The 21,847-nt window shown below is 38.0% G+C and overlaps 1 protein-coding gene across 3 annotated transcripts in view; it reads left to right on the top strand.

Annotated features, from left to right (window-relative positions):
* The first annotated feature begins 2,413 nt into the window (after window positions 1-2,413).
* The window catches only part of LOC131026849 (uncharacterized), a 108,872-nt gene continuing 89,438 nt past the window's right edge, over window positions 2,414-21,847 (top strand). Inside the window, exons 1-8 of one of the 3 annotated variants that reach the window (XM_057956853.2) lie at window positions 2,414-2,677; window positions 2,838-3,107; window positions 3,849-5,506; window positions 5,629-5,736; window positions 6,132-6,212; window positions 6,480-6,541; window positions 6,713-6,800; window positions 6,899-7,099. In XM_057956853.2, coding sequence (XP_057812836.2) covers window positions 2,530-2,677; window positions 2,838-3,107; window positions 3,849-5,506; window positions 5,629-5,736; window positions 6,132-6,212; window positions 6,480-6,541; window positions 6,713-6,800; window positions 6,899-7,099 — 2,616 coding nt within the window. In that variant the 5' untranslated portion in view covers window positions 2,414-2,529. The remainder of the gene's footprint in view (window positions 2,678-2,837; window positions 3,108-3,848; window positions 5,507-5,628; window positions 5,737-6,131; window positions 6,213-6,479; window positions 6,542-6,712; window positions 6,801-6,898; window positions 7,100-21,847) is intronic. The other 2 variants (XM_057956854.2, XM_057956855.2) reach the window with 2 other exon arrangements.

Below are 21,847 nucleotides of genomic sequence, written 5' to 3'. Positions count from 1 at the left end.
CACTATCAACATTTGTCACATGCTTCTTCAACAATAATTCACATAATGTTTTTGTTGTAATCTCAATGTATCTTTCTTTGGAGAAGTGATCTTTAGATTGCAAGTCAATTGTACCTTTTCCTAGGGTAGTGCACCTTAGCCTACGAGTCCATAGAGTGAGCAGTGCAAGCATCCTTGGTAGTGAGCCTAAAATTTTTTTGTAGAACCTTGTTTCATATATTGTGAATTGATCCTCACCGTGGTTTTTTTCTCCTTGCGTTTTCCACGTGAAAGTCTTGGTGTTCCTATGTGGTGCATGACGTGTTTCATTCTTTACTTCTACAAATCTAGTTTAATGATTTAAAAGTTTAATTTTTAAGCTTATGTTGATTCACCCCCACACACCCCCCCGTCCCTCCTCACTCTTAGTATCTGGGTGTGTTCAACAATTGGTATTAGAGTGAGGTTCCTAAGGCAACAGTCTAACAACTGAGGTAGATCCTACATTTGAACAAAAAAGTTTTAGTGTGATGTTGAATGATAAGATTCTTTCAGAAGCATATTATGAGGCAATGAAACCTATAGGATGGGATATTGATCTTGTTGATTGTGAGATAGACTTAGAAGGAGAACTTTGGATTTCTCTTGATGATTTGGATAGTGCAAAAGATGAATGTGAAGAGTACAAGAACATATTTAATAAAGTTGAAAGGATAATTATCAAGCTGAAGGCTCAAATTTTAGAAACAAGTAATGCAAAGACAAACTTAAGATGGCAAAAGAAGAAATTATCAAACTAAATGAAGGAAGTAGAGTCTGTGGTGATAATCTCTAGAAGGCAGAAAATGATATGGTAAATTTGAAGATTGATGTTGAAGAAGGAAAGAAAGTTGTAGATTGTTTGAAAACTAAGCTTCTTGATAAGACAATTGAATGTACCAAACTTGGGGAAGATATTGTTGCTCTAAAAAGGGAACTAAAGGATGCAAAAGAACAAATAAAGAAAGGTTTGAAACTCAAAGGTGGTAGTGACATGCTTGATGAGATGCTTGGTTATCAGAAATCATAGAAGAACAAGGATGTCCTTGGTTTTGAAAAGGGTGATTGTTCTAAGGCTAAGGACACAAATGAGAAAGGTAAAGAGAAGATCCAAGATGAATATAAGAATCTATAGAAGGAGCTTAGAACAAATTTACTCAAATTTGAATCAAGAGGAAGAGCTTCAAAAAGTTAATTCCTAATCAAGCAACTCAATTAATAGGTACTCTCAATCTTTTAATGGTAATTATTTTTTTTGCAACAAGATTGGACATAAGGCTGTAGAATGTAGGAGTAGGATGAACATACAAGTCTCTACCAACATGAGATACCACTATAGTATGATATTCTACTACTCAACTAAGTGGCTATGGCTTGAACATATTCTCCTTCTAATATCTCCTCTTGTTGGGTATCCTCCTTATTAGACAACTATCCTCCTATGTCGTTTGTAGGCCTATATTTGCATACCCTTAATGTTGTGCCTCTTATTTCCTCTTGCAGGACATCCTCTTCCAAGTTATCACTCCAACATCTCATCCTCCAACATCACATGCAGACCTATTGCATGTTGGTGTGAATAAGATTTTGTACCTAGTAAAGTCTTGTACCTAGCTAATTCCTAGTAGGGAACTCATTCACATTACTTAAGTTTACTTAGGTCCTAGGTGTTGTTTTTAGAAGTCTTAGTTGTTTAGATAAGACACATCATATCTTATCTTTATGAATTTTCTTTAATTCTAGTTACCTAGGTCATTTAATAATTTATTGAGATAGTTGCCTTATTGTACAAGGTTAAGATACATGTCAACATCTTGAAATAAATATCACAAGTTCAAATCTTGCTAGGGATAGAGTATGTACAATTCATTTGTAGCACAATTAGGCATCTCCTGCATGAAATATATCGTAGTTCCATTTACTGTTAGCCATCTGTACTCCTGAAAACAAATCGTGCATCCAGTACTATTTCCATTTCAATGTGTAGGGGCTCTCTCCCTTCTTAGCAATTATACATATATATTTTACCTAAAATCTCTTTTTGTTTCCTTTGTATCAAAATTAGTTACTTCCTCTATGAAGTATGCATGGTACTCCCATATACTATAAGTCATATGTAGACCCAAAAAGAGATCACTTGATATCATGGATTACAAAAGTATCCATTTCCATTTCTATTTTAATATAGAAGCTCTCTCTCCTCTTATCAATTATACATATATATTATATCTAAAATCTCTTTTTGCTTCTTATAATTTTCTTAAATTTTAAATATTTTATGTTAAAAAATTTAATATAGCCATACAACCATCAAATTTAGGAACGAAGTAGGATCTTCGGCCGTCCTTAAACCTCCGCCCGTTTCCAATTTTAAAATAATGTAACCGTTGTATTAAATTAGCTCTCTCTGTACTTTTACAATATTTGAATAAACTTTCCCGCTCTTGTTCGATTGTCTGCTTCATTCTCTCTGTGCTGCCCGATCAAAGGCATAATTCGGAATTGATAGAAATGGAGGAGGATGAAGACATCAGTAGGGAGGAGAAGAGAAAATCGATGCGCGTCAGCTTCTCTGATATCACTTCCGTCCATTTCTTCGACAGAGATGATGATTACCAAAGCCCCCCAGAAAAACAATCTGCTACACCACAAGAGCAAGGTATTGCAATTGCTCATCTCAATCCTTAAAATAGATTTTTAATTAGAATTTAGTTTTATGTGGGGTTTAATTAAATTATTGAAAATTTTGGGGTCTTTTAGTTTTGAATTTTTGTTTTTTGTTTTTTAAAATTCTCTTTGCGCTTCGATTTCAATGGCAGTGAAAGAATTCTTTGGACCTGTGTCTTTGTGGCACATTGGATCCGAAAGCGCCGCGCGCTCTCTCCCGGAGCATGACATTACGTTGGATTCTACCGAATTCTCCCAGCATTTCTCGAGGCTGGCGTCGTTGGAAACGGAAAATTTCAGACAAGCAAGCAGTACACCCACGGATGAGAGCTCCCAGGAGAATCTCATGATCTTGACCAATAATTTGGAGCTGAACACACAGCCTGGTTCAGTTCAAGCCCCCATGGATGGCGATAATGCAGGTTAGGAATTTGTGATTTCAGTGAAATGTATGCTCAAATGTTGTGCATTGAGGGTTTGCACTAAAATTTTGTTTTACTTTATTCGGTAAATTTCCCTTGTGGGGTAACCTTCCCAGGATACTACGAACTGTGGTAGAGATATCTCTTATGTCAAGCTTAGTTGGATGCTTTATTTTACCTTGCTGTACTCTTTTGCTACCCAGTGTCTTATATGCTGTGGTTTTCCATCTTTGCTTTGTTCTTTAAAATACGCAGTACTCCACGAGTTGTCGAGTTGCATGAGGTAATTTACCCAATTTTGCTTTATTCTTTAAAATATATATAATACTTGGGAAGTCGAATTGCTGTTGTTCACCCACATTTGCTCGTGTTTTTTTTTGATACACCGCACTCAATGAATTGGAGAATTGGATGCTCTGTTTTACCCAAATTTGCTTCATCAACTAAGGCACACCACAGCTAGAAAGTGAGTTGGATGCTGTGTTATACAGAATTTCAACATTGGCCCCTGTCATGAAAGCCTTGATGCCTGCATCGCTTTATCTCAGGCCATTTAACTTTTAGTATTCTAATTTATATTTATAAATAAGTTCCCTTCTTCTTCCGAATTTGCAGCCCGGATCTACAGCATTGTTGCTATGCAATATTGGCTTTATTAATTTTTTTTGCTTCCTTGTGAATTCTGTTTTTTCATGTAAAATTCGTTACTAACATGAGATCGAAAACTGTATACGTTTGCAGAGGACATGAATATTATTGGTCAAAGTCCTTCCGAACATAGTTGTGCCATAATTTCTCCCAATATAGACGCTCTGATGGTAGATAGAACGCGGCAAGTTCAGTCCAATAAGAAGCCTGATTACAGTAAATTGGGCTTAAAGAAAATCAGTGGGGTTATGGAACAGGTAAATCTGTTTACTTCAGGTTTCATGGTCGACAAGTCAGAGAAGATGAATCAATGGTACACTATCGACTTGAGGAATGAACAACTTACAAGTCAAGGTACAAATGATGATCACAAGTTGTTAAACTCTAATTCTTCTTCTCAGGTATTGAGGAATGTCGATATGGATATCTCACCAGTCTGTAATAAGGTCAATATTTCAAGTGGTTGCTATCCACTTCAGACAAGAAATACCCTACTAGAATATTGCAACAAAGGTTCAAAAATGGGGGCAAGTGGACCATTACAGTGTGCCATGTCTGTTTCACCGAAAACCCACGATCTTATTTTTTCACCTACTGACAATCTATCTCTTGAAGAATGCCATAATTCTGAGATTTCTAGTCGGGCAATATGTCCTGAGAAGTGTCAAAATCAAATATTTTCAGGTGAATGGCGAGGCAGAGACACTGTCAAAACATTGCAGCCACTTCTCTCTTCTTCATCTGGTTGTGTGAGGACAGAGAATTTATGTCGTTGGCAAGATGGGGATTGTGACAACCTTAGAGGGAACATATTGAAGGTTAAGAAGAAACACACTAAAGAATTTTTGGCGCCTATTGAGCCAAGTACTGCAATCGAAAAAGGTAGCTTAAATGCTGCCGATGAATTAGAAGCCAACTGTAAAGATCATACAACCTTTTGTGACGAACCGCCCAAGTGTTTGAAGAATGAAAATGCAGATCCTTCGTTTAATGTTGAATTGAAAGATCAAGACAGAGACTCTGCACTACACACGCAGACCTCTCCAGATTCGAATCTCAGTGTTGCTTGCAAGTCAACTGGCCTCACAAGATCTGTCAGAAATTATAGTGACACAACAGTTGCTCTAAGTGCTTCATTAGCTAATGGAAATATTTCCTTAAGACGTTCTATACTTGCTCCTATCTCATTAAATTTAGAAGACACAAGACTTTTAAGCACAATGACTGAAGCCAAGACTCCAATGAAAGGACATGAATATAAAGATACAGTTCCGAAAGGGCTGAAAATGACAGCAGATTTTGTGAATAAAATGTTGCCTCTATCTCCATTTATAGCAAACTTCAGTTGTAAGCAATTGGAGCAGCAGAAACTCCAAGGGCAATTAACCCCTTGTTTGACTAAGAAACCAATGATGATGCAACAGGGTAGACAAGACATTAATCATAAAACAGATGATGGTAAGTACATTTCAGAAACAGATTTCTCTACACTACAAACTGATAGCGAGGGGAATTATGGTAAGCACAACTGGATTCAGATATTAGAGCTGCATGACGGAAATCCTTCAATAAATTTTTTTGGGAATGGCGGCTTAACTCATGAAAGTAACTTAGAACAAAGTAAAATCGTGGAGATATCCTTCCAGTGCATGCGTGAGTGCTCTATTCATTTAGCTGAAAAGCAAACTGTGGCTGGAACAACAATGGATGTACAGAAAGATACAGAAATAGCTTCGGCGAAGTTGATTGAGGTCAATTACGAACTATTAAATTTCATATTTTATGCTTTTTGGTATTGATTTTTTCCCAAGTTTAAGATAAATTTTCTCATGAACATTCAAAGCAAAAATCTCATTAACTTAACATTCTGAAGGTACCAAGGGGGAGTCTTATAGGTGTACAGGGGCTTTGTCTCCCGGTGATCACTAAACCCAGAACTCTGCAACAATGTTTGAGTTTTATATTTGCAACAAGGCCACAAGTAAGTATTATTGTTTAACCTCGGAAAATTACATAAAAATGCTTTTCGTTTGACATGAATCACTAATTTCTGAAGCTGAATTTTGGCTTTCATTTAAATATTCTCTTTTGTTAGAAATTGGTGTCTCAAAAATCTGATTTATGGAAATTGCTCAATTAAAAACACTCGTTTTCTCATATTTCCTAATATGCAAATGGTAGTCAATCTAGGATGCTTTTAGGTTCCCTGATTTGTTGACATTTTAAATATCCTAAATGAAGTTGGTATATAATGTTTCCCTCTCCCGATGGATTGCTTATACAGATTTATAGCAATAGATTAGCTAGAGATATTTATTTGCGTGTGCTGTGATGTATTTTAGGCTTCAAATGACTTGTACTGAATTGTATCGACAGATATGCCTGTTAGAAGATACCGTGGAACAGCTTAAGAAAGATATTGCAAAGATAAGGTCTCTGCCCAGTATGAAAAATCAGGTTTGTAATTTTCAGGTTCATATTCAGAAATATTGCATTATTTAAGTGTATACCTCCTCCACAAAAATCAAGTTTAACTAATATAATAGTATTTATTGAAGAAAATAGTAAATGAATTTGACACACTCAAACTACTAAGAAGTGGTAATGGTCTTAGTGATTTGATTACGATTTGCAAGACTGAAATGTAAACTCATGTCTATGATGGAAACAGAAACAGTTCTATACATTTATAATTAATTTTATCTATTGGACTTATTTTGATAGCTAATCGATGAGAAGAACCCGCTTGCAGTGAAAAATAAACCCTGGCTTCCACGAAGCTTCAGGTTCATTCTGTTCCAAATATTTCCTTTCTTTATTCACTTTTGTTACAAGTAAAAAACACGAGCATCGTAAAACTTACTTTTCAGCCGTGCTTGTTCTTAAGAAACGGGATTCTTTTTTTTTTGAAACATTACAAGCATTAATTTTGGCATACCATTTTTGGTACCTCATAGAATGGGACATATAAAATGGTTGCAGCAAATACTTGCTTATGAGAAGTTCAAGTCCCGGTTGCTGCTGGCCAAAGAAGATGAACTCAAGGCAAGAGCTATATTTTTAAATTTATTTTTGTTTGCATTCAATTTGTGTAATGGGTTGATTCAATTTCTTCTCTACTGACAAATATTCATCATATGCAGAAAATAGTCCAAAATTTACAATCGGGGCTACAGGCGGTAGAGAATTTGAAAGTTAAGGCCCTTTGTTTGGATAAGAAGGCTTTGTTAGAAAAACAGATTGATTCCTCTGTAAAGAATCGCAATTCCTCTGTAAAGAAACTTGCGATTAATGATGAAAGAAAGGATCCCACTCAGGCACTTAAAGTAGACATCGAGAAGCAGGTATGGTGGCATAGCATGCAATATTGAAAAAAGTCAGTCTTAAGATTCTATGTATCAGTCTTATTCATAAAACAATCAATTCTTCTTCTAAGATAGTATTTCTGAAATCATCGCTTGCCTTAGAAAGGTTGTATCATTTAGTAGGATGATTTTTTTATTATTCTATGAATAAGTGTCTACATAATATTTATATTAAAAAATTATATATATTCCAAAAAAAAGGTGGGTGGAAAAAAGTCACGCTCTGGTGTCCATGCGAGGCTAAAGCTTGGAGCATAAAACATAGAAACAACTACAATATCGCTGGGCAGCCAAAGTAGTAGCAGGGTGGGGAGTAGGAGAATATTGGTTGCTTAGTTTACCCCATACTTAGAAGGGCCTGGGGTGTTCGTGGGAGCGTCCCACCCATCATCATCTTTATCTTTATCTTTTTCTTCTTCTTTTGTAGTATGGGTTGGCAAAATCACAAGAGGCAACCAAGGGAACTTGTTGGAATTGAATTAGCTAGATGCATCACTAGTAGACCACTTAAAGGTTCCTCCCATAGGTGGTGGGAGGCAAAGTGTTGAAGAGCATGTTTTGACGAATCTCATTGTCTATGATCCCTTCTTGTAGTTAGGGGAGAAACCTAGGAGAGAGTCTCTTGGGTACCTCAAACAAAAAGACTTCATCCATGATAGCTTCAACCGACCCTTTGGAGGAAGAGGGAGATGAAGGAACCTTGGTCACCGCACAAGAGGCATTATCCTAGTGGTTGAGGACCACTTGTCAACTTTGTTTGCTTGCACTCGAATCTGATATAAAACATTAGAACATATCATAGCTTTACTATTGTTGCCATGGTTTTTAGCTCCCATTTTAAAAACTATCTTTTTTCTCATTTATTGGCTAAATCAATGTTTAGAAGTCTTAGGGGTCATTATGTGATGTCAATTTTTCTCAAGTCCCTTGGAAATCTTTAACACTTAGTCATTTCAAGAGTGGTCGGGTTTTAATTTCGGTTTGAAACCATCGTCAAGCTTCAACAAGGTTCTCACAACTCGCCTCAGGCTCGATGAGTTCCTTGTTCCTCCAAAGTTGTCCAAATTTCAAACTAATCTTTCCCTCCTTAGGCATTGGTTATAAGTTGCGACAACCTTGTTAGAAGCCGTTGGGGTTTTCACAACTTATTAGTTTTTCAAAAGGTTTCTTTCTTTAAAAGGACAAAACTTGAAAGATACAAAGAAAAAAGTTTTTTCAAGGGTTGGCAAAGTAAAGTGTTTTGAAACAAGATGGAGAAAGATAAAGGTTTCAAAACAATTGTTGGTCTCCGATAGGGTTTTGAAAACCTAGTTGAAACTCGATACTCGTTCTAAAAGCCAAATTTCAAAATTAGCACCAAGCTACCTCACATTAATGGCTATCAGAGTTGAGATAGGTAGAATAAATGCCCTGGCATAAGAAGGAAAAAGGGCCCTAATTTGTGCATTTCAAAGGAAATTGCAAGCGATAATCAAGGGTTTGGAGGGCATGAAAAGTAAAATTGAGGCAAAGGGTTGTGGGTTGGCCTAAAGAAAGAATTTCTTTCACTAGATTGCATAGAAAACAATAAGTACTCATTTCCAAACTCTTCAGTGGCTAGTTTTGAAGCAATTTCCTAAAAGTTTCAAAATGAAACGGGAGAAAAAGGGGGAGTATGTTGTCAATTTTTTTCTAGAATTAAAGAGATAGTTTAAGCTAGAACCAGCAAAGATGAAGTAAGCAAAGATGAAGTACATATATTTGAGTTATGAGCAGTTGTCTAGGTTGGGAAGTACATTGCTTGAGATTGGAGATACATGGTCAGGGCACATAAACTTAGGGGACTGCTGTGAGAGGGTTAGTAGCCCGAATTGACACCCAATTATGCAAAGGCTGGCCAAAAGTGGCTTACAGGGAAGAAAGAGAAAAATGGTATTGGGCTGTATAGTAGTTTGCCTAAGTCAAATATCGGGTTGGAATTAACCCTACAACAACGATGATGGAAAAGAGAGCTTACCCTTGCAGGGCAAAGGCTAAAAACCTTAAGGAAATGCAAAATTGAAATGTTATACCTTTGCTATGAATCTTCTATGGTTCTCACTACAAATAAAGCACCTTGAAGGTTTCCATGCTCCAAAAATTTGTTGTCTTTGTCCCTGTTGTGACATTTTCACACATCGCCCCATTGCAAATGGGGACCCCCACTTTTTCTTGCCTTCTAGGTCAGTTGTTGAGTCGTTTAGCTATTAGCTTTTTATTTGGAAGAAGTGCAAAATTAAGAGATCAAAATTTGCCAAAGGGACGGAGATGATTTTTTGTGCATTGCCTTCACACCTATCATGCGTAGCTTTCGCACTTTTCATTCATAGCCTTTGCACCTGCCTTGCGTTGCCTTTGCACCTATCGTGTGTAGCTCTCACACATCTCATGCATTGCCTACACGCCTACTTGTTGACGTGTATTTTGTACACAATCAAACACAGAATAAAATACCCAAGGGTACCTTATCCTCTCTTGAATAAAGCCTCTGATTGCTGAAGATGTCGCAAAAAAGGATCAATCAGGATGACTCCAAGGTTCTTTGATGTAGGGTCTCTACGTGTGGATAAGCACCAGTGGTCGTTGTGAATGCTGTTTCATCAAGGGGCCTTACGTTTTCCGAGCTGCAGGAACAAGATTTCCTAAAACTAACAAGTTCTCAAAAAGATCAAAAGGTAGGGTTTGCAAGGGATGAATTCTAATCTAATCCTAAGAATGACTCAATGTAGGCTAGACTTGGTAAGATTCTACCAATTTCAATATTGCCAAAACATAACAACTCAACTGAAATTGATGCGATCTTCTAAGGTGACTAATGGTTTTCCAATTCATCAAGGATCATAGACACTACCATGAAGGTACATATCAATAGTTCAATGATGATTGAAGGTTTAAGTAATCCAAATATCTCCAGTTGACCACACAAGGCGTTCTTACAATCAGTAAGAAGCTAGTAGTTTGGAACGTGAATCTCACCAAAGATCAAGCTCAACACTTAGTCCTTCAAATTTAAATACTACTTCGACCAAGAATGATTCAAGAAAGTAAGCAACCATGAAAGTAGCCACAAGAATTGCAATAAAACACCATAACTTCAATATTTTATTGATCTCAAAGCCAAAATAGACAACAATTGCTTAAAATTCTCTCTTCAATGCTCAATCTTGCTACAAAATAACTTTCTTCTCTCCAAAAGCTCTAATCTTCTAATTTCTAACTTACTATCTTCTAATCTCTAATGACAAAATGAAAATGAATGAGGGTATATATAGCATACTCAATTACAACGAACAACCCAGATCAAAAGAAGATCAACGGTTGAGATTCTGACACCTAAACCCTAATTAGGGTTTATTACAAAAAGTTCCCCTTCCATTGAACAATATTAAATGCATAGTCAAATATTTAATTGGCACAAAAATCTAGGAAACATAGACCAATGATAATTAAGCTGCCACATCATCTATAACAACCTCTCTTCTAGAACCTTGTTCCCTTTCCAATGCTCCTTCTTAGCATATGCAATGAATCTGGACACAATTCCTTCAATCTCAGCAATAGGAATCTCTGGAAGATTCCTCATTCGTTCCTCCAAGTGGACGACCTGATCGAAAGCCTTGAGAAGAGCTGCATCCCATCCAGGTTCGAGTTCTTTGATTTTCTCAATCAGGAGCATAGTAGCGAAAATTTGATCCCTTTGCTTATCTGTGATAACATTCTCATCTTTGCAAAAGATGACCTTGACCTTCTCCTCCAACTCTTGAAGATTCACATCTGTCTCATCTTCAATCCTCCTGCCAAGAATAGAACATAACACCTCAAACACCTTGTCCTGAATTGGATGGATGACCTCCGCAACTTGATTGCATTTGGTGCTAATGTCTTCGAAAAGAACTTCCTTCATCTGGAGTAGAGTTGACCACTGGAGTAAATTATGAGCTCCTCCATCCATTATCTTTTCTTGTGCTAGGATCTTCCTTGGTGTTTGCCTAATTACTTGCAGAACAGGAATGATAACATCTCTAGTGTGTGCAAAGGCGGCTACTGTTATCATTAGGTTGTGAATGATCTCAAGGACCTGGATAGCTCGATGGGTGGTCTGCATCATTCTTTTTGCGAACTCAATGGCAACGGTATGGGATTTGTCAATCCAAGAGCTCATAAGCTGAACCAAGCTCTTAACTCTCTCTGCCTCGCCAACTGATTCAAGGGGAAGTGCTTGCACAGGAGATACCGCTGGATCCTAACGTCCCAAAGGCTGATTAAGATGGCTAAAGCAGCTTCTCCAAGCACCGACCTCTCGCTCAAGCTTTCTATTCTTTTCCATTTCTTCTTTAAGCTTGTCTTTAAGTGCCTCAAATGAATCAGTTGCCTCATCCAGTGTCTGCTCGGCTGTGAGTGGACCAAGCTCAAATGTTTCTACATCATACTCTTCTGCAAGGATTTCACCTTCATACTTGTCCACTGCCGGTGTTGCTATCTGTAACTTCCTGGACCTTGTCTCATCTCTGATCATCTTGGACATCTTGGTGGCCTTCTTCCTTTCTGTTACTCCCTGAGAATTTCCTACAAGGCTCTCTAAGTCAATTACATTATCTTCATCTTCGATCACAATCACCCTTGTTAGCCTCTCCTTCAACCAATCTGGAATGGCGGATCTTGTCTCTCTAACTTGTATCTCTTTAGGCAATGGTTCTTCTTCTCGGAGAGGAGATGTCACTTCATCATTATTCTTGTCTTCATGTAGCTCATTAACTTGAGGAGATTGACTTGATGAACGTTGAGACGCCTGCCCTTCTTCGTGTGTATCATTCTGTACCATTGATTCCATAGATTCCTCAACTTCAGGTACCCTCTTCTCTTGTCCTACATTCTGACTTGTCCTTTTTTCATGTCGAGAAGATGTACCGGATGAGCGATCTCGATTGGCCTCTTGTTTCTTCTTGGAGGGTTCTCTTTTCTTAGGTCTTTCTTTCCTCTTCGCACCTCTAGGATGGGGATTGCCTTCACTTACACTTCGAAGATTACCTTCACTTGTGCTTCTAGGATGAGGATTGCCTTCACTTACACTTGCTCCTCCTTCCCCTGGTCTTTCCTCCAAAGTAAAAGTCATAAGTATGTTCTGTTCTCTCAACTTTTGATGTTGCACATCAACCCATCTGCGAGTACAAGACAAAACTGGAGCCATCAAAGCTTTTAAGTCAAAAACCTCAGGTTCATTCCAATCTATCTTCACTGCTTTGTCTTCTCGGTCATAAGATGATTGGAGATGTCTGCCACTGTCCTGAGCTTGATCAGCCACTCTGTAAACTTTGCATTTCCTGATGAGATCTAAAGGTAACCTGGAATGCATCTTTCTTTTCACTTCTAAATCATCTGAGAGATTCATCAAAAAGTCCTCTATCTGAAATTCGTGCTTGTACTTTCTACCAACTGTTTCTTCTATATACCCATAAGGATCAAAATTCTCTCTCAAGGCAAAGAATGAAAATGAATATAAGGCCAACTCCTTCTCAGCGTCATCCATGGCTAAAGCATTAGGACATACCTCAATTGAATTCCCTAGTATGATAGGCACAGGAATTCCATTTCCATGCCTGTGTCTGAATGCCTTTGCATAAGCCGCCAATTGTCGAGTCACCTCAAGTAACAGTATCCTGTCTGTCGGATATCTTGGCAACATATATGGAGGTGAAGGACACCCATGAACTCTAATATATGTAAATTTTTGGAATTGGATGAACCAAGCACCATACCTCTTCACAAGCTCCTGTGCATCTTGAGATAGCCGATTGTGAATCCCGCCTTGCAATGTCCTGGTGATATTCATCGTGAAGGTATCATTGACTAACTTGTAGTCACTTCCAGGTGGATGATGCAAATGGACATAAGAATCACAAACTCTGACTTCTCCGGGCCCTCTTCCGATCACTCCTCTGTGAGGTAGTCCTGCATATTCAAAACTCCTGATCAAGGCATATATGATGTACGAGCTCATGTGGAAGGATTTGGTAGCCTTCAGTCTTCTTAACTGCACATCCAAGCAATGGCTAATAATTCTAGCCCAATGAATTGTTCCTTTCCCTTGAACTATCACTTGGATGAAGTAGAACATCCACTTTTCAAAATAGAAGGCTTGAGGAGCCCCTGTAACTCGATTGAGTAAAGTTATCAAATCTCTGTACTCCTCCTGGAAGTTGATCCTATGTGGTGTGTTGGGAATCTTGCTCAGGCGAGGACGACTTTTGAGTAACCAATTCTTATTGATGATGCTCAAGCAAGTGTCTGGATCATCTTCATACATGGACCTAGCCCCTTCCAAGCTTTTGTAAATCATATCTTTATGTTCTGGAAGATGAAGAGCCTCACTTATAGCCTCCTCTGAAAGGTAAGCCAAAGTGTTTCCTTCCTTGGACACGATTGATCTTGATTGTGGGTTATAATGGCGGGCGCACTCGATCATCAGCTCATTGCACAAGACTGTTGGAGGGAAACCGGCCGCCTTGATAATGCCACTTTCAATTATTCTCTTTGCGACAAGTGATGGCTTTCCAATGTAAGGGACCTCTCGAAACTTCTTCACACTGAAGTTTCCCAAGTTGGTATCTCCAATGTTGCTCCATTTTGACACGATCTTGGTCTCCAATTCTTCATTCCTTTGATCTTCCTTCATGAGAGCTGGACGACTAGTGGATGCTCCTGCCTTTGGGGTCGCCATCTTGACACCTACACAACATTTCATAATGAGTAATATATTTTGCAATTTAAACATTTAGGAAACTTCATGATAAATCTTTGAATTATCATTTCCTAAATTTAACTACGCAATTTGAAATTCAAAATTCAAAATTTCAACATTGGACAAGGGTGATCTCGCCATACCTCCACTTGAGGATTAATTCTAAGAAACGATGCAAAATTAGGAAAATTTGCTATGCAAAATTAGGAAAATTTGCTAGGCAAAATGAAGATTGAAGACTCCCTTTAGCAAAATGCGCCTCCCTCTAGTCTTCGCAAGTATTAATTCTATCACCTTTATCCTCCAAAAAAATTCGCTTCTCTTAAATCATGTTTCGCACTCCTTCTTGTTCTTCCAAATCGCACTTGAAACAATAAGTGAATGATTTGAATAATGAAAACACACCCCAAATATATAGAGCGCTCACCATTTCGATTTCCCATGGGCTGACTTGGAAAATAGGCCAAAAATAAATAAAAATTAAAAAAGAAAGAGGCCGACTTGACAAAATATTAAAATAATACCCCAAAGCGCTCCATTTTTAAATTTAATTTAATAATAATTAACTTCGAAATGCCTCAATTAATAATAATAATAAAAAAAAACGATTTTCCAAGGCTCCAAAATTAATTATTAAATGTCATGCGCCTTTATTAAATGTCAATTTAATTTTTTAAAATATTTTGGAGTTTTAGCGAAATTGGCATTTAATGTGATTTGGAGGACATTGGCGCCTAGGCATGGTAAAAATATCAATTTGTTAATAACCTCGCTCTGGTCCCTGGGAGAGGGACAGGAGCGCCTTTTCATTTTTGGCCTTGTATTCCTTGCTTTCACGTTCAAAATGGGATTTTCATTTGGAACTTTGAGTTTGATTTATTCGATCTTTGGAAGGAGTGTTCCTTAGGACATTTTTCGCCCTGGTCCCTTGGTGAGGGACAGGAGCGATTTCACCCTTTGTCCTTGGTCTTTGTCTTTCAAATCGCCAATTCAAGTTTGGAGGCAAACAATGATCTTCATTCGTCCCTTCAGTGCATGTTCAACTCGTTTTCTCAAGGCAAAATAGACTATCCAAAGATTTTCGCCCAGGTCCTCCAGTGAAGGATAGGAGCGATTTTTACGTTTGAGCTTAAGATTGTCGATTCTTGGGGGCAATTCCTTGTTCATCATCTTTCGAAAGGTATTTCTCACTTTGCACAACCTTGTCTTGGCGTGATTCTGGAGGGGATTTGTTGATTTTATGAACATCGCCTTGGTCCTTCAGTGAAGGACAGGAGCGCCTTTTAGTTTATTGTACAATCTCTTGACCACATCAACCTCTAACTACCCTCAAGGCATAAAACATGATTCTCCATTCTATCTTGAGTCCTGGAAACAAGAAATAGTATTTCAAACGTTAAGTGTTTAGGCATACTTGAAGATTTCGCTCTAGTCCCTTGGTGAGGGACAGGAGCGCCCTAGCCCATTTTCATCGAATTTTGTGGTCCTTGCAACTCCATTCCATCTTGAAGCACTTTAAATATCATTGCAATCTCGTGCCTTGGCCTGGCTTCGTCCCAATTTGAGGAGGAAGGCTTGTTAATGTGTTTTTCGCCCTGGTCCCTTGGTGAGGGACAGGAGCGCCTTGGCAATTATGAGCTCTCTTATGCTTTGCTAACTTTCAAAATTATCTTCAATGGATCGATTATGCCTCCCTTCATTCATCCCAAACATGAAACTTGCTTTACCTTCGCCAGAAATTTGTCTTGTGAGAAAATCGCTCTGGTCCCTTGGAGAGGGACAGGAGCGCCTATTGCCATTTGGGTTGATTCTCTTCTTTGTGGCCTACTCAAGTTATATTCAACGGGCAAAACACACTTCCCTTGACCTCTTCAAATCGCGAAATCACTTAAATCTCGCAAGGATAATGCAAATTTGGAATTCAAGCTCCGGTCCTTCAGTGAGGGACAGGAGCGCCTTTTGTCCTCAAGGCCAAATCTTTTCACTTTTCATCTCAAATTTCCTTTGTTGGGGAAGATATCATCCTTTTACAATCCATGAACGAGAGGCCAAATCCAAAAAAGGTCCAAGAAGGTGTGTACAAAGAAAATCGCTCTGGTCCCTTGGTGAGGGACAGGAGCGAATTCATCTTGCTAGACAAAAAGTTCAACCTTTCATTGCTTTTAACTAAGTCTGGATACTCCATTATGCTCATTTCATTCTTCCTTGTGTCCTTAATGCTTCAATTTGATCAACCAAGGCCAAAAAAAATGACGAAAATAAATCATTTCGCCCTGGTCATTTAGTGGAGGACAGGAGCGAATTTATCTTAATCCTTCAAATTTCATCATTTTCAAACCTTCAAAATCCTCAAAATCTTCAATTCATGTCCAATCATCTCCCTTGGAGACCCTGCACAAAACAATTGAAGGAAGTTAGAGACAAATATGCACTAAATAACATTTTCGCCTTGGTCCCTGGGAGAGGGACAGGAGCGATTTCACATTTATAAGCCAAAATACCCACAATTTAAATCTTCAATCACTTCACAAGGCATAATTAGGTCATCCTCAAGGCCGGGAACCAGTTAGCAAGTCTTCAACAAAATTTTAATCAAAACCTACCTAGGCAAGAATACACAATTCCATCATTAAAATGCTAACACTTAGACATAGCTTGAATTTGCCCTCAAAAAACCCTGACTGGACCTAACCTGAGACATACCTGACTTTCTGACAGGCTCATCCAATTTCAAAAATTGCAATCTTCTGGAGGATGCTTAATAATCTTCAAAATTTGACTGGACTCGGCTTGAAAATATCCAAAAGAAACCCCCTTTGTTTAACCCTAGTCCAGACAACTCACTCACTTACTCAAAACCCTAAAAGCAGAGAGAAGAACAGGCAAAACAAAAGCGAAAAGAGGGGGTCCCCATTTTAATGGGGCGATGTGTGAAATGGTCACAACACTACCATGCATTGACAGTGCACATCTTGTATTGTTTGCGTGCACATCATGTCTTATTCTCGCATGCATCGTGCCTTGATCAAGATTGATTGCAAGAAAGAGAAGTTACACCTTGAAGGCAAACCATTCAATGAACATGGTTAACAAAGAACGTGAGGGTTCAACTATGCCATCTAACCTTTGAGCCTACATGATGCTACATTCAATGCAAAATTTTGAAGATTAAAGATCAATTCAAGTGGTTGATGAAAAGGCATTTAATAAAGGGAAATTGATTTTAAGAAAGCATTTAAAATTGATACCTTGTGGTGCTAAGTTCGACATGAATCATTGAATTCAAGGTGACCAACTTGTTGGAGGCGTAATGTTTTAAAAGTTCTAAACACGGCTATTAAATGGCAATTGACAAATTAAGGATGCAAGGCTCGATATTGATTACTAAGGTGATTGGGCCATATTTGGTGAATACATTTACATTTCTGATGCGAGGACAATTCGATCAATTGAAAGGGCATTGCATTTAATTCGAAATCGCTAAACAAAAGGGTGTATTTACTACATTAATGATGAATTGGTTTGACAGGTGTGAATTCATTGAATTCATTAGAGCTAGGTGAATCCATTTAATGGTGCAAATTGTAAAACTCGAGAACCATTGTAGTGCATTTGGGATTTTGCCTTCTATGCATTTAATGAAAGACATGAATCAAAATTGGAAAGGCATCCACGACTGACAATAAGGCACTTTCATTTAAAAGATGAAATAGTGATGTCTCTTATAATACAAAATTCAAAGTATTTGTTAACCTTTGTGGCATCGCATTCAATATGGAACCACCAAACAAGTAGGATGAATTCGACATGATGGTGATGAATAGTGTTGGTCCTTACAACTGGAATGGCAACTAGGTGACAAAAACTCAATTCAGGGATTGGACATCTTTGCTGAACAGCTAGCTTTCCTGTAGCAAACGCTCATTTACTTATCAACCAGGGACGTAAACTTGAAACGGGCCAGCACGGTATGTGCACTAAGTTCATATTGCAACCATTCTATCCTATTGCAGGAAAGGAAATTCTCTAAAATAAATGCAAAAATGTAGTGAACTAATACTTAATTAGAACACACAACTGAAATTAACTTAAGCAACTACTACCAAATGATAATGTTCTGGCAAGCGTATAGGAACTACTTTGCCCGTTGTGGTTGTAGGAACAGTCAAATGCCGAAACTACAACTATTACAAGATGGAAACTAATTGAAAAACACAAAGGGACTACTCACCAAGTGGCCCCCCTTGAGTGAGTATATCTAGAATTCTCAAACAACAACTGATAAGCTCAAGATAACATTGATTTCTTTATTCTAGATTGACTGCAAAAATACATGAGTTTGAAAGCTGGGAATTACAAATTCTATGGTCGTTCTGTGTCCTCGAGAGGAGATAGAGACCTTTTATTTATATGGAAGCTTATAACAGATTCCTAACTGATCATCACATATTCCAACGGAATAGGCGAACAGGTTTATTATACTAAAAGAAGAAGTCAGCGTAGGAAATAGAACAACATCTGTCTTGCAGCTGAGAAGATATAGCACGACTTGCTTCCTAGATCTAAGCTCCACTAAGAACAACTATAAATGTCTCATAAACCATGCTGCTGAAGAAACGGTCAAGTGGCTTCGATCTTCTTCAATGCTGCTTTTCTTTGACTGGGTCTACATTGTGGCGGTATGCTTGATGTTCCTTCAAACCACTAGCTTAGTCTTTCATTCTTCTTAGCCGACCTTGCATCATGATGTTAACATGCACAAAAAGCATGTGTATATACTAATGTTGACATAAATTAAACCATACTTAAGATTGATTTAGATATTTTGCATAGATAAACCATTTAGAAACCATTATATGACAACCTTAAGTATCAGACAAATCAATTCCAAAAGTACTTAAAAAGGCATTAACTAGGAGAGTATCCTCATCCAAACATCATCTAAACACAAAGACCTAGGCACGAATACTATGAAATTTTTTTATCAAAACAGAGCCATTATTTAGGTTCATCAAATAGGATCGATCAATGCAACTTTATGAAATTCAGGGAAACCAAGCGATATTCATTTAAAAACCCTATGGATACCGATTGCAATCATTAAAGGAGATGCCGCCATGTATTCACCCTATGCATTCGATGAGGGTGATGACTCACAAAGATAGCAATTTTGCAATATGGTGTTCTCATTTTACTAAGCAAATATTAAATAATTGTGATCAAGTGACCCAATTGTTTGATTGCAACAGAATGGAATGAGAGTGGCCAGCGATTGGTGATTTATGGATTTTGAACGACTATAACCTTGAAATCGATTGTTGCATTTGATCAATTTCAAAATCAATATTCCCTTCATGAGTGCAATTCAACGCTCTTCGAGATATCAGTGAATTATTATTGGAGCGATTTGATAAGAGTGATCTCCACAAGTTCAGCGATTTTGTTTGTTTGATAGCGATTCACATTGCAAACCCATATTGAAGTCATCACAGTGTGATTTAGGGACAGTGTGTAGCGTTTCCTACTTGCCTTCATTTCCAGCTATATCAGGATCATTATTTGACAGTGAATATATCTTCGCAAGAAGCGATTACATTATGAGATGGTGGTTTTGAACTTCTGATCAGCAATTCAAATCCATTAGCGAATCAATTAGAGAGTGATGGCAATGCGATTTTGAGGTTGACGATTTGTGTTTGGATGCTAAATAACCCAACTTTGCATTACAGGTGCACAACGACTTTGGATTATCTTAATTGTCTAAACAATTTGGAGATCATCACTTGAATCAGTCTCCAGTAACGGCGCTGCAAGTCTCAATCATATATTGTCACAATTCTCGTGAATTATTTCATGAAGAAGATTTAGACACAATAGCATCAACATATGTATTTATGTGAGCATCGAATTTACATCAAAATTGACACAATTGAGAGATTAATTCATTCAAAGGACATCAAATTTGACCAAAAGAAGCTACTAAAGTTGAAATTCAGTTTGTAGAAAAATACTTCGCAGGTTTGAAAATAAAATCAGAACATGTTCAAATGCTGATCCAGTGTCTTGTTCGATCATTGTTTGCATAATCTTGATTGAGGGAGTTTTAACATTATTCTTTGATCATCTTTAAGCATATACAAAGACCCATTATTATCATTTAGGATGATCATTTCAAATTCAATCAAGGGTTAGTAGTGTAGCCTAGGGTTTCAAGATTATCATTAGGTTCCCTAGCCTTGATGATCGATTCCTATTTGCAAGCAAATGTCGTTTTTGCAAAAGTAATTTGAACAACTCTTATAGGCGCAACATGGCCGTAGTACGACAAACTCTCATCAAGGAGAAGTAGGATCAATGCATTCCAAGGCATGATGAGGATCAAGCATAGGCAAGACCAAGTCTACATGGAATGCAACATCAAGGTGCCTGATAGCAATCAACATCAAGAACTCAAGGAGGGAGAAATTTTCGCAATCTTGAATTTCCTTCGGAAATCCAAGAATCATTGCCAGTATAGCCAGATAGAAGCTCAAGAATGCAAATGATCAAGGTAGGAGATAGTTTTAGAAGACTTAATCAAAGTTAGAAGATCAACTTGAGCAAAGTCATCATCACATAAAGAGCTTGGAAATGTTGAGTATCAAGAGATACGCCTCATTCATACAATTACAACTTGTGATGGTTATGAAGATCAAGCATGCTAAGGTGGTGCCCAGTCATCGCTTATCCAATCATGTCATTTCATGAGAAGATGTCCAAATTCAATGTACATAGGTCATTCATCGCAAATTTTTAAAACTCGGACTCGGCAAACCAAAAATTTGGACTCGGACTCGGACTCGTGAAAGACTTGGCAAAAAAAACCCTTAGTTTTACAAAAAAACATAAAGAAATTAATGCATTTAGAGAACACAAGAGCCATAATTGAAACATTACACATGTCATATGATCTACAAACGTGCAATATTTGAAATTTCATCATTCATAATCATAGTTTCAACTCTAAAATGTATAGTAGCCGCATAAGTTTATAAATGTTTACAAAATTACATATAATGATATGTCCAACACCAAATGTGAAAAACAACAATGAACAAACTAAAGAGAAGACTACAAACTAATGAAAAAGTCCAGTGTTCCACCAGCGTTGGGGACGGGGGGACGCGGGGATGGGTTTTCGGGACGAGGGGACCAAGGGCCTAAGTTTGGGGACAGTGGGGGGACGGTGGTTGGGGGGGGGTGGCGGGGTGGTGGTGCTGATATAGTTATACATATACATATAGTACTTGAAAAACTAGTTTTGAAAAGATGTATGACAGTATAATAGTATAAGAATTACATTTCAAATGAAACTATAGGAAATTTGAAATACTAAATCTAAATACCAAGATTTCTTCAATGCTAATTATGCTGTTATATGGAGCCTAATCAGACTCGGAGGTTAAATTTTCCCTACTTCCATCAGCTTAGTTTTCCCCTATATTTTTCGATGGGGGTTTTGGGGCAGCGCCCCCAAGTTGGGGTCAAGGGGCCAAAATACTTTTATTATTTTATAAAGGCGTCGAGTGTTATTTTTCTATTGGTCCATGTCCAATTAGGATTACCGCTTCACCCCCAAAAAAGTCAAAAAGAGGGGGGGGGGGGGACGCGTCCCCGTGGAACACTGTGAAAAACAACCCTTCAAGAGATATTTCACTCCTTCAGTTATGCCAAATGAAGGCAAAAAAGTAAAAAAAACTCACTTTTAAAGCTTGCATGATGTTTTTTCTGGGTCGCGTGAGTCCATCTGAAAGACTCGCAAGTCCGTGCAAAAGACTCGCGTGAGTCTGTGCAAAAGACTCGCACGGACTCGCGAGTCTTTCAGATGGACTCGCCAGGACTCGCCTCGCGAGTCCTTGGCGAGTCGACTCGTGGCTCCCATGGACTCGCAAGTCCGTGGCGAGTCCATGAGTCTTAAAACCATGATTCAT

The sequence above is a fragment of the Cryptomeria japonica genome, chromosome 1, assembly GCF_030272615.1.
Source record: "Cryptomeria japonica chromosome 1, Sugi_1.0, whole genome shotgun sequence".
NCBI lineage: Eukaryota > Viridiplantae > Streptophyta > Pinopsida > Cupressales > Cupressaceae > Cryptomeria > Cryptomeria japonica.
Note: the sequence above shows the minus strand (reverse complement) of the source record. Positions and strands in the feature narration are given on the sequence as shown.